The sequence below is a fragment of the Nyctibius grandis genome, chromosome 5 (assembly GCF_013368605.1).
Source record: "Nyctibius grandis isolate bNycGra1 chromosome 5, bNycGra1.pri, whole genome shotgun sequence".
Taxonomy (NCBI): Eukaryota; Metazoa; Chordata; class Aves; order Nyctibiiformes; family Nyctibiidae; genus Nyctibius; species Nyctibius grandis.
In genome coordinates, this window is record NC_090662.1 from 79,865,333 (window position 1) to 79,877,946 (window position 12,614).

Consider the following 12,614-nt stretch of genomic DNA (forward strand, 5'->3'; position numbering starts at 1 on the left):
ACTTCATCTGCATTTTAGGCATCTATCTTAATGCAAAAACAACACTCATCAAATTCAAGACAAAAAGATTCACTGTTAAAAATGTACTAATGGCTTACCTGGGTGACTTGGTGGACCAGTTAAGCAAGAGGCTTCTATGAAGTGTGTATTTCTTTACTAGAAGCTGGGCTAAGACCCAACCCTTTGTGTAGGCCATTAAAAAGCCATCCAATAATAATACCATATTAGTTGTTGGTGGATAAAGTCTGGATTGGAGACCTAGGAAAGGAAATGCTCTTTCAAGTCGCCCAGTACTGTCACGTACATCAGAGATCTGAGCACAGGCCACAGCCTGGAGGAATGGCAGAAATAGTTACAGCCAATAATATCTAAAAACATTTACAATGATCTCTTCAACAAAACAAAACAAACACCTGCCAGCCCAAAGTCTGTGTTCCTATTTGGTCTACAAAGATCAAAAATGTGCAGGTATTTTTTAAATTACTAGTTCTAATGACATTGAGGAGCAGTCCTTCTGGAAGAGCAACACAGACTGTGGAATTAATACAGTATGCTAGAAAAAAAGGCTTTTCATGTAACACTTGTCCTTTTTTGTAGTGGTTTTGACCCGGATTAAGGAACAGCACATAATGTGGGGCATAAGAGGTTTTCCTTGTTGACTATGTCACAAGACCTTGAATGATGCTGACCACATTGTATTGGCACAGATACCTTGATGGCTAGGAACAGGATGGAAGTAAAATCATATTTCCAGAATTCTTTCTGTCTGCTTTCAGTTGACAGAGAGCTCCATTGCTGTTCTCACTCTTTGTATTTTATTTTCCATAGTGTAGTTACATTGGCAGTGGCAGGAGAACCAGAAATACCACATCTGTCAGCTTCCGTGGGCTGGTTTCTGCTATTCTGCTTTGTGCTGAATGTTTCATTTTACCCTGACTACCCTCTTGTGTTGGATTATGCCTTCCTCAATGTAATACCCGTATCTGGTCATGTGTGTTGTCCTGGTTTCAGCTGGAATAGAGCTAGTTCTCTTCGTAGTAGCTAGAATAGAGTTGCATTTTGGATTTAGTGTGGGATTTTGGTATGAGAAGAATGTTGATAATACACTGATGTTTTTAGTTTTTTCGAAGAATTCAAGGACTTTTCAGCTTCCCATGCTTTGTTAGTGTGCAGGTGTACAAGAAGCTGGGAGGTAGCATAGCCAGAGCAACGGATCCAAACTGGCCAATGGAATATTCCCTATCATGCAACATCATGCTCAGTGTATAGATGAGGGTTAGCCTGGAAGCCAGGCTCCCTCTCTTCTGGGATTGTGGGTTTGGGGTTTCTGTCCTCGGGGATTGTAGCCATGGACAGGCTGGGCATTGGTCCGGAGGTGGTGAGCAGTTGAACTGTGCATCACCTGTTTGTGTATTCTATTGTTGTTATTATTGTTGTTATTGTTATCATTATTATTTTATTTCAATTATTAAATTGTTTTTATTTCAGACCATGAGTCCCTTTACCTTTGCCTTTCCAATTCTCTCCCCCATTCCCTAGGGGGCCGGGGGGAGAGTGAGCAAGCAGCTCTGTGGTATTTAGCTGCCTGCCTGGTTAAACGATGACAGTGTATATAGCAAATTAATCTACATACAGTTCTGATGAAAAAAGAATGGGTAAAATTTAAGTCAACTGTTCTGTACATCAGCTCCCTTCAAATAGCTGTTTTTCACAATTAGCAAAAAACCCTAATTTTTCAAGATTGTAAAAGTGTCAGCTGTCCAGCACCTGCTGAATGAACTAATAATGAGCTTGTGTGGGAATCCAGCAGCCAGACCTTTTGAAGATTTGGGCCTGTGATATTTTGAGCTCTGTGAAATTAATAAAGGATATAGCTAATCAGCTCTTCCCTTGGCTTATCAGCAGCTTAATTGATTAACATAAGCTTGAATTTTTCAAAACAATGCCAGGAAGACATGTAGCTCAGTTCCTTTTAGGTCCTGAGTTGTATGTACTTAACTACTTCCATTACTTACTCTGAAAATTTCAGTCTGAATTTTAGTTGAGTCCATTTGTTGGGGTGTTTCTGGAGTCACTGAGGTGAGTGTGAGAGGCTTTGGAATGCGATCTGCAGATCCATGGTATCGCTGGTGGTACTCGTGGGGATGCATGAAATAGAAGGATCATCTTGTTTCCCAGAGCTCAGTTTGCTCGCTTGAGTTGGCACCTAGACTAAATATTTCTGTGGGACCCTAAGCTTGTTTTTTTGCAGTAGGTGATATTGGGACTGGCTGGGATTCTGCATGCGTGTGGTGACCATCGTAGGATCTGACAATTACGACTTGATGACTTCCCTTCTCTTCAGACATTGACAAATAATACTGGCAAAATTTGCTGCGCTGGAAGTGATGCATTTTAAAAAAGGAACATCTGTATAAGATAGGGAGAAAATCGTCTTTGCTTAAAAAGAGCAGCTCTGTTTTGGTAACATTGCTTATTTTTTGAGTGTTGCAAGTGTTTTAATCTGTAAGTCATTTAGAATCATAGTTCTATAGAAGGTGGAGTGTATGAAATGCACAATGGGAATTGGTAACACCAACTGGAAAGTCGGTGTGAATTTCTTCTGTCTTTGTTTTAACAGACAAAGTGGAATTAGTAGTTGGTAAGCCTTTTAAAGGCAGAAAAAAAAAGAATTTTTATTGTCTTGGAACTTCATGCTGGGTTTTAAATTACATCTTTAATGTACAGCTGAGAAATGTGCGCAATGAATGCGTGGTTTTATGTCAGAGGATTAGTCTTTGTGTGGCTGCTATGTTGCTGAATCCTGACACGCATGCCAAAGATTGCTGTGCTGTAACAGGAATGGGAGCTGATGCAACATGAAGAGTCTGTCTGTGTACTTCATAGACATCAGTTCTAGTTGGGTCACTGTCACTAATACAAACGATGCTGCTTCCAAAACCTAAGTTAACTAGAGATCAAGGTTTGATATCACAGAGTACTGTTCTTGTACAGTCATACAATAACAGAAATTACTGTCAGGGCAGTGATTCTTTCTCTGCCTCAGAAACTCCTGTCCTTGATAGTGCGTTAGCAAATGCTTTTGCTTGCTAGGATTTTCCTTTTTAGGTCTGAAGATGAAAAGAGCTGAAGAAGTTACGTTGTTACGCAGTATCAACCTGCAGTAGCAATGTGGTGTTACCCTTTATTAGCAGGGGAAGCATCCTTGGGGAAATAAGGACAATCCCACAAAGTTTTCATGCAAAAGAGAACTGGGTTTGTTGCTTGGAGGCCATCATATGATAAAATAATTGAAGTACCTTTCTTACAGGATTAGGCCTTGTACCATTACCCAGAAAGGTTACAGTTCCTCAGTAAAAGATGCACCATAGCAAAAGCTTATTTGTAGTCTAAACAAGAATTGTTTATGTATAAATAAAAGATGTAGTACTGAAATGTAGTGACATAATTTTCATCTTGTAGGTGATGGTGAGCAACTTGAGCTGTGGTGTCATAGAGCATGCAGATAATAAATACTCCTCCATCCAAATTGTTTTATGTGTTGTATTGTAAAGAAGCTTTGGAAAATACTCTTGTATTAAGACATGGGAAATTTCATTCAACCTTGTAAAAGCTTTTTAATAAATTCAAAGAAATAATTCTTCCTTGTGCAGCTGACTTTATTCTTCAGCCTTAGAGGACTTTCCTATGATAGGCCTCTTCGTCAGTAAGTACTTAAAGCACAAGCTGGACATGGTATCCAGAAAAACACTTCTTTATTTATATGCAGTTGTGAAATATAAGTCCTATTTTATCTCCTCTCTAAACTCAGCCTTCTAAAACACGGAGCTTTTGCCTGACAGGTTAAGATGCTGATTTCATATTACCTCCTAGGATGACTGCAGCTTTTCAGCTTAAAACACAACTTTGATACGTGGGATGCTGGGCATTTACTTTAAGTCATCTTGAGTCCCCACTTGGCTTAGGCAGCGGTAAAGTGGAAAGTATTACCAAGTGACATCAATCTGCCATCATTAAGTTTATGGAAGTTTAGTGTTTGTTCTAGAAGATTAAAGACACAGATTACTTTGGAGAAAAACTGGAAAATTTACGCATGACATAAGCAAGCAGAGCTTGAATCATGTTTTAATTATGTTTTGTCTTAACTTTTCTTCGGGAAAAATGTGCATTTCTTGGTGAATTTTTAAAAATGAAAAGTGTGGATGGAAAAGACTTTGTTTCCTTTAGGAAAGGAGGAGATGTATTTGCTTAAGCAGGTATTTAGTGTAGCATAACTTTTAGAATCTTAATTGTTCTCGTGTCTAGAAATGTAGCTTTTTTTCTCAAGTCTGTGTTTAAGTGCAACTTTCCAAGTTTTACCTTTGCCAAGTTAAGGAGCTATGATGCTGGGAAGTTGTATGTATTTTGTTTTTCATCTTTAATAGCTGAAGCTCCCTTAAATGTCTGGTTACAAATGATACTGTTATCTAACATACTTTGTTCTTAATCAGCTTTATATATAAAACTAATATTAATCTGGAATAATCAGTCAGGTTTTCTTTTTGAAATTACTCTTCCATTGAGATTTAAAGTTACAAGTGTCAACCCTTACTTGGAGATGATAAACATTTAATTGATCCTTTTGCTTTCAGCATCCTTCCTGAAGAGAATTGAGGTGTCCTTGCAAAGCAGGAGTGACACACTGATTTGTGTATTAAGCATCTGTCCCAATTATTCATATAGTCACAGTCCAAAGCATTAAGTTAATCTTCATAAGTATTGTTTGGGGACGCTTCTGAAAGTATATCTGCTGTAATTAGGCTTCTGCGTGTTACGAACTAACTGAAGCCTCATGTCTTCTTTTGCTTTGCTTTATATTTTATAGGCAGTGGAGGTCAGTAATACAACCTCCGAATACAACAGAATAAAGCAGCTGTTTCTTCAGACAATGAAAACCTACGATGTCGTTAAAATATGGAGGATTCAGAATCCATCCCTCTGGAAAGTGTTTCAATGGTTAGTATTTGTTTCCTCATCTTTAAGGGGAGGGAGTCTCCAAGAGCTGGTGTCCTGTAACTCCTTTCTAGGGAAGGAAAGAAGTTAACCGCCTTTAACGTGACTGGTATTGCCTTCTCAGGGCATTTTCAGGAGTGAAATTAAGGTCTGAGGCCTTCCAGAGCATGCCATGCCCCAGGGGGAGGGTTCCCTTTCCATGACTCCTTGGAAGATGCTGGGAGGGGGACGGATAAAAAGACATAAATGACACGAAATTGGGATAAGGATACCCACAGTGATGTGAAATAGCATATTGTCTCAAGGACTGAACAGTAACTGCCTGCTGCACGCGTGTTCTGTCCGTTACAAATGTTGATCCATTAGAGTATATGAAATACTTGCTAAAAAAGAAGTGGGTAAGGGTGCTTGGGCCTTTTTTTTTTCCCAGTCAGATTTATTTCAGGCTTCTTCAAGAGTTTTTAGTACCTTTGCTGAATGAAGTCAGTATTCACTGAGAAAGAATCCTTGTACTTCAACATAACGATCTCTGAGTTCCAGAGCTTCTTTCTGCTTTTCAACATCTGCATCAGTGATACTGAACGCCAGGTACTTATGCCAAGCTAGATACCAACAGATTGAGCTGGTGATGGTGACAATAAACAGCAATGTTCAAGTTAACCTGGTAGCAGGTTAAGCTGTTGCATAGAACAGTTGTCTAGTTTAAAACAAAAGCATAGATACTTAATAGAAGCATTCAAGGACTGTATGGAATGGTAATGGAGAAGAAAAATACTGCTCAAATAAGTACTTTCACCTGCGAAGTGACTGAACCCAGGAAGTTACCAGCTAATAATTTCATAAAACCTTTTCATCTAGCAAAACTTAAGACACTTCAAAACATGTACTACTGCATACTTTTTTTGTTGTCCTCCTCCAATAAGATAATTAAGCTAAGCAGGCAGAGTTTAACATTGCCAAGTTCTCAATGAACAAATTTCAGTCCGTTGCTCTGAACTTTTCATTTACGCAGTATACAAGTTGGAAGGTTTCTCCCCTCTCCCTGGCTCTGTTTACTTTGTAGCTGATCACTTCCTGAAGAATATTACAGTCTTGTCCACTTCGATAGCTTCTGAAAACCTGTGGGATGTCTGGATGCTGTGAAACAGTGATGGGAGATATTAGTTGAGCCTTCTGTTGTGATTCCTCTTTTGATGCTGGTCATAGCTTACTCTGGCCTAGATCAGTAACGTCTTCAGTGGTGAAAGAAGGCTCAGTTTCTCCCCTTCTGGTTCTGTTTCCTCAGCTGCACTGATCTCACTGAGGGGCAGGAGCTGCGGGTGCATGGCAGTTTGAGTTCACTAAGGGAATGAAGAACAAGCTGCCTCTAGCTTTTACCCACTGCTGGAGCATGGAGGCTCAGCGGTTAGTGCAGCCTCCACTCCAGAGAGTTTGGGGTGGGAAGGGACAAGAGACATTAAAGCAGAACTAGTAGGACGCTACAAAAGAGCAAAAGGTTGGTACAGTGGGGACTGTAATAGTGTCAATGCTTACTTAAATTCACTGAAGAAAGCCAGAATTTAAGAGTTGCTGGGCAGTGGTGTCAGTATATTGCTTGTCTTGTAATTGTTCATCATACTGCTAGTCTGTCTCATCTTCCAAGCTGAGAGAGGAGAAAGCAGACTGGAAATCTCATCCAGCTGGTATTTACATGTACATTATATACTTTTTTTTTTTTATAAACCCCTTTCTCCCTTTTCTTCCATGGCTCACACTCTTCTCCCCTGCATTTTTCTGTTAGGCAAAAGGAGCAGATGAAAAGGGAAAATGGAGGGAAGGAAGTAAATGAAAGGCTCCTGTTCCACGGAACCAAGACCTCCTACATGGAAGCCATCTGCATTCACAACTTTGACTGGAGAATTTGTGGAAGCAATGGAACTAACTATGGAAAGGGTATGTAGGAAGTGACTCTGTGTGTTAGACATCTACTTAAGACTCCACTGATACTAAAGCAATCTAAGTTTTGAAGTCTAACTATAGAGGGTGAAAAAAAGAGGGAGGAATTGGTATTATGATCTTCCCTCTGGAGAGGACAAGGATTTTCTTTGTGCAGGGGTAAGTCTTTTCACAAGGTGTGAAGAGAATTAATGAAAAAGCCTCTGTTACTGTAGGTGAGATCTTCTGAAGGCTCCAGGTTATAATTTGAACTTGCCAGAGAAATGGCTTCTAGTCTTCATGGCAGGGAGCAAGAAGGATGTGCATTCCCTCAGTATGGTCGTGGGAGGTCCTCATGTTTTTTTGTCTGTCTCATCATAATACACATACCTGTAATGTTTTTATATGGTTTGGTCTTTTAAAAATTATTCCTAAAATAGCAAATTCTGAATGGAAATTCTGTGGTGAAATCCTTTCTCTGGTAAAAATTTCTCTGGTATTATGTAAACTGAGTAAGAGGAGACCTGAAAGTTAGGTCAAATGCCTCCTGAAAAACAAGGAGATGCTCAGTTTTTGCTGTCACTTTATACATATTCCTTATAACCATGTTTTCGTATCATTTTCTAGGAAGTTACTTTGCTAGAGATGCTTCCTATTCCCATGGATACTGTCAGCCTGCGGTGAAAACAAATGTCATGTTCGTGGCTCGTGTATTGGTTGGAGAGTATGTTAAAGGCAACGCAGCCTATGTTCGCCCCCCGACAAAGTCTGTTGACGGGCTTCGGTTTTATGACAGCTGTGTGGACAATGAGTTAAATCCCTCCATTTTTGTTGTCTTTGAAAAATACCAGATTTACCCAGAGTATATAATAGAGTATAGGGAGGAAGAAAAAAAATGTATTGTATCTTAGAGGGACCAGAGCTGTTTGTATCCCTTGTCTGATTTTCTGTATTGCAGGTGTACTTATGCTTGGTGACTTCTTTCTTTTTAATACAATCCTTTGGAATGTTGATCCAAAGAATTTCTGTATTGAGGAGGGCTGGCAAAACAGATGTTGGATTTGTGGAGACTAATTGCCTTGTCTTCTCCTCTTCCTCTCTTAAATGAAGCATAGACATTTGGATAACCATAGCAGAAAAATCAGAATCGTGGGATGGGAAATAGAATGTTACGACTTCTGTGGGCAAATAATTGCAAATGCATTTTCTTAGAAATAGAGTAGAGAGGATTTCTCTTTGCAAACAATTCAGTTAAGAGGAGATGAACAGTACAGTAGTTTTTAAGCAAACTCTCAGATTTTTAGTAGTCAAAGATTCTTTTCAGTGCAGGGTATGGCTGTTCTTGATCCTCTTGTCTATCACAATTCTAAACAAGTCAGTGTGCGTAAGAATGACTTGACTTAGTTTTCGAAGTGCTGCTTGTTAATGCTGATACTAGTTTCAAGTTTAAGACGGTAAAACAAAAAAAAAATAAAAAGCTTATTTTAGATACATGTCGTAAGTTCTCAAGTGGAGGTTTTATCTGTACGACAGCAGCTACTGTTTGGATCAGAAACTTGTTGGATCAAATTCTTTTTGCAGGTCTACAGTAACTTGCTCTGTGACCTAAACAAAAATAGACCTCAAGTGAAACTGTGAAAGTCACAACCTACGAATAAGCGGGTGATTTGCCTGCAACTAATGGCCATAAGTCTGTAAAGGCTGTGTCACAACGAGCCAGGCTTTCAAGTGAAAGGGGCCACGTATTTTCTCAATGTGAACATTTGCTTAGCAAATGCCATAGGACAGAAGAAACACCTTAAGAAGCATTGATATTTTCTGTCCTATTTGTATACATTAATTTTCGTTTTTCCAGAAATATGACATGACTGGAAGAGATCAGTTGTGTTCTCTCGAGGCCAGTGGTAGAACTGCTGTCCTAAGACACTTCGTATACCGGTTTTGTTGCCCATGTTGTGTTGGGCAACTCGCTGAGAACTCACTGACAAGTGTAGTTCCTCTCCGTGTTTTGAGGTCGCTGTGGGTGATCCTGGATGCGGCTTCCCTGGGTCTGTTTTTTGATATGCTTGCTTTGTCTTTGTCAGTGATGTACAATCCTACTAACGGTGGTTAAGCCCTTTTTTATGAAGTTACATGCTTTTTATTGTCCCAAAAAGAAAATATAGAAACTCAGAGTTTCTACTGAATTTTAATACAGAGTTTGTAAGTTAATTGAACTGAAGACCCTCTGTACAAAGGTGTCTTATTTGGGCAGTCTAGCTGTTAAGAGGGAAACTGTTGCTGAGGACAGAGGAGCAGTAACTTTTGCTTTCAGATAAGCTTTACAGTAACACGAATAGCCTCCCAGTTATTTGCATCTTCAATACAAATCTGTCCACCACATGTACTACTCAGTTTGCAAGTCACCAAGAGGACGGGGAAATAGATAAAACCAGGAAATCTTATTAAAACTACTGTCTCAGAACTAAATGAAAAGATGCATCAGTAGTGCATTAAAAGGGGAAGATTTTACTGCTTTTTAAGCTCTTTCTCACTTTTGTTTGCTTGTAGAGTTCCTGAAACGTTGAGTTTTGCCATATTTGCAAATAAAATGTGTTTTCACTCACTTTTTGCTTGTTAGTGTGCAGTTTTGTCTCCATACATAAACTTACGGCACAACTGAACAGACCTAGTGAACGAGTGACTTAATACATGTGCTCAGCATCTTCCTTTCATCGGTGTTTCTAGACCAGGGAACTGCATGGATGTAGCTTTGTGTTTTAGTGTAGGTGCTTAGCTAAGTATGAATAGAATACAGTCTGATTCATGGAGAATATGTCTGTAAATGAACTTCCTAAGTAGGATACCCTGAGTATTAAGTGCTGTGGGAGTTTGGTTGGATTCTGTGTAATTAAACAGCTGCTCTGAGCAGTTGTTAAAGTCCTAAAAAAGGGGGGAAAGAATAAGGTGAAGTAGCTGCAGAACTACTGGTTTTAATACGTAGAAGTAGACAGGTGTTGACTTATTCTAAGGATGTACTTTTTTGAATATCTAGATGAGTAACTTTTAAAGAATCTGAACTAAGCACCTATAAGACACAGTGCTGCACTTCCTCCCCCCACTGTAAGCTACAAGACAGGCTTATGGAGAATGCTGGTGAGATGCTGACAACTTAAAATCAGTCCAAATCACAAAATCTAGAGGAAGGACAAGGGAAAAATATGGGAACTGCAGGGCTGTGCTTCACATTTTCAAGAACCCTTCCCTAGGTCTGGCAGGAAATGCTGCCGTGTGGGGTACAACTCTCTGGTGGTACACTGGATATTGGCTATTTAATGGGTGGCAGGGTTGGACTGTAGATGAGAGCTGCTCTGGGGGAGGAAGGAAGAGAAGAACTTCAGTCTGGGTAACTGAGCTGAAGAGGGAAGAAAGCTAGAAAAAACATACTCTGAATGCAGGAGGATGGAGCATAAAGAAAAATGGTTCTTCCACCTACTGGCACCTCAGCCTCTTCCCAACTGATGCCAGGAAAAACCCCTTGCAAGAGAAGTGCCACGCTTGCCACAGGCTGACGGTAATCCTTTGCCCTTTGAGCCTGGGCAAAGGCATCATGTGTGAGAGGAAAGGCATAATGCCTTGTGTGGCAGCTGTGTACCCACTGGGCTGAATTATGGTTCCAGGTGTTGCTGCAACAAGCCAGCTTCAAGGTAAGACCAAATCAGAGCATGCTTTCATGATAACCCAAAGACTTTTAGAAGTAAATTTTTTTCATTCCTAGTGACTCTGAGCAGAAACCGTATTTGCTTTATTTCTGGCAATCCTAGCACTGCCGATTGAGACTGCCACTTGTGGGCCATGTTTTTGTCTGAAATAGCCTATGTGTGATAATAGCACTTGGATTTGTCACTGCTGATGCTTTTCTTGGCTTTCTGGATCAGCCAAAAGCAGGTTATTGACTGCCTTGCTGTATCTGCCTCATTCCGCGGATTTTAACGCGGTGAAACCAGAACAAACAGCTGACAGCGGCGGCAGCAGCGAAAAGCGGCGGCAGCAGCGAAAAGCGGCGGCAGCGACTTGAGGTTAGTGCGGGGGCGAGGGCGACATCGGGCTTAACCGGGCGGTTTTTCGTACTCTGGGCCCCCCCTGAGCCCCCCGCGAGCATCAGCCCCGAGCTGCTTCCCTCTGACCCCGGACCCGGAGGTTCCCGGCAACGAATCAGGAGAGGAGGGGGCGTAGCCGGAGGCACCACCCCCTGTTACCGTTGATAAGAGCCTCCTGGAGGGCAGGGACTAGTCCCTGGCCAGACGGGAGAGGGTGAGGGAGACTCAGCAGTGCCTGGGTGAGTCAGCAGTGACTGGGTGTGTCCCAGGGCAGGAGAGGCTGCAGTTGTTTGCAACACGTTGGGGAGGGCACTGACTCCCTCCCAGTGCACAAGGCGAGGAAGGTGCCAAGGAGCTGTGAACCAGGGGTGGCACCAACAGGTATTTCCCAGTTCAGTGAAAGAACAATGGTATCTACCCGGTGGAAGAAGACCAAAATGGATGTGGGAACCCAGACAGAGCTCCCACAGAAGGAGGCGATGGTGCAGGTTGCGGGCTGCAGGGAATGCTACAGCATCTCTGTGGTGTCAGGGGGCTGTGTGCGCTGTGAGCAAGTAGATGATCTGCTTGGCCGAGCGGCACAGCTGCAAAACCAGGTTGAAAGGCTTCAAGCCGAAGTAGAAAGGCTTAGGAGCATTCGGGAGGCTGAAATGGAGATAGACTGGTGGAGCCAGGCTCTGCCCTCCCTGCAACAAAAATGGGAGCACCTGCCGGAGAGCTCCCAGGATCGAGGGACCCCTGTACTCTGCCCCTCTCAGGTGGAAAACAGTAACCTAGAGGGGAGGAGTGAGTGGAGACAAGTCTATGGCCGTGGCAAAAGGCGAGTGCCCTCCTTGCCTACTTTGCCTCCACAGGTGCCTCTGAGAAATAGATATGAAGCCCTAGTGGAATACAGCCGGTCCAAGGGGGATGTGGTAGAGAGGCAACCTATATCAGAGGTCCCACCACAGTCAGAAAAACCTGACAGGCGTATAGCTACCTCCTCCACAAGGAAGAAGAGAAGAGTTTTAGTGGTTGGAGACTCCTTCCTAAAGGGATCTGAGGGCCCAATATGCAGAGCTGACCCCCATCACAGGGAGGTCTGCAGCCTGCCTGGAGCCCAAATCAGGGATATCACCAGGCAACTCCCCAGCCTGGTGAAGGCCACAGACTACTACCCCCTGCTGATCTTCCAGACAGGTGGGGAAGAAGCTGCATCCCGTAGTCTGAGGGGGATGAAGAAAGACTACAAGGCCCTAGGACGGTTGGTGAAAGAGTCTGGGGCACAAGTTGTTTTCTCCTCCCTCCTTCCATTTTCAGGTGATGACGTGGGATGGAATAGTAGGATTCTCTCTATTAACGCCTGGCTACGAGACTGGTGCTACAGGCAGGGCTTTGGGTTCTTTGATAATGGCTGGTTTTATAAGACAACAGGCGTGACAGTGATACATGGGAAAGGTTTATGTCGTAGGGGCAAAAGGGTTCTGGGACAGGAATTAGCAGGGCTCATTCGGAGAGCTTTAAACTAGATTCGAAGGGGGATGGGGTGGTAGCTGGGCTTGCACCACTGGGGCAATGCTCTAGTGTTGAGGTAGACCAGGAGGCCCCCCATCCCCCTGGGGTGAAATCAGGGGGTGAATCTGGGATGAA

At 42.2% G+C, this 12,614-nt stretch overlaps 1 protein-coding gene across 2 annotated transcripts in view; it reads left to right on the top strand.

Annotated features, from left to right (window-relative positions):
* Window positions 1-9,511, top strand: part of LOC137663829 (protein mono-ADP-ribosyltransferase PARP12-like) — a 29,413-nt gene extending 19,902 nt beyond the window's left edge. For both annotated transcript variants that reach the window (XM_068401420.1, XM_068401421.1), the window contains exons 12-14: window positions 4,865-4,995; window positions 6,773-6,924; window positions 7,534-9,511. In XM_068401420.1, the coding sequence (XP_068257521.1) occupies window positions 4,865-4,995; window positions 6,773-6,924; window positions 7,534-7,817 (567 nt within the window). In that variant the 3' untranslated portion in view covers window positions 7,818-9,511. The remainder of the gene's footprint in view (window positions 1-4,864; window positions 4,996-6,772; window positions 6,925-7,533) is intronic.
* The last annotated feature ends 3,103 nt before the right edge of the window (window positions 9,512-12,614 follow it).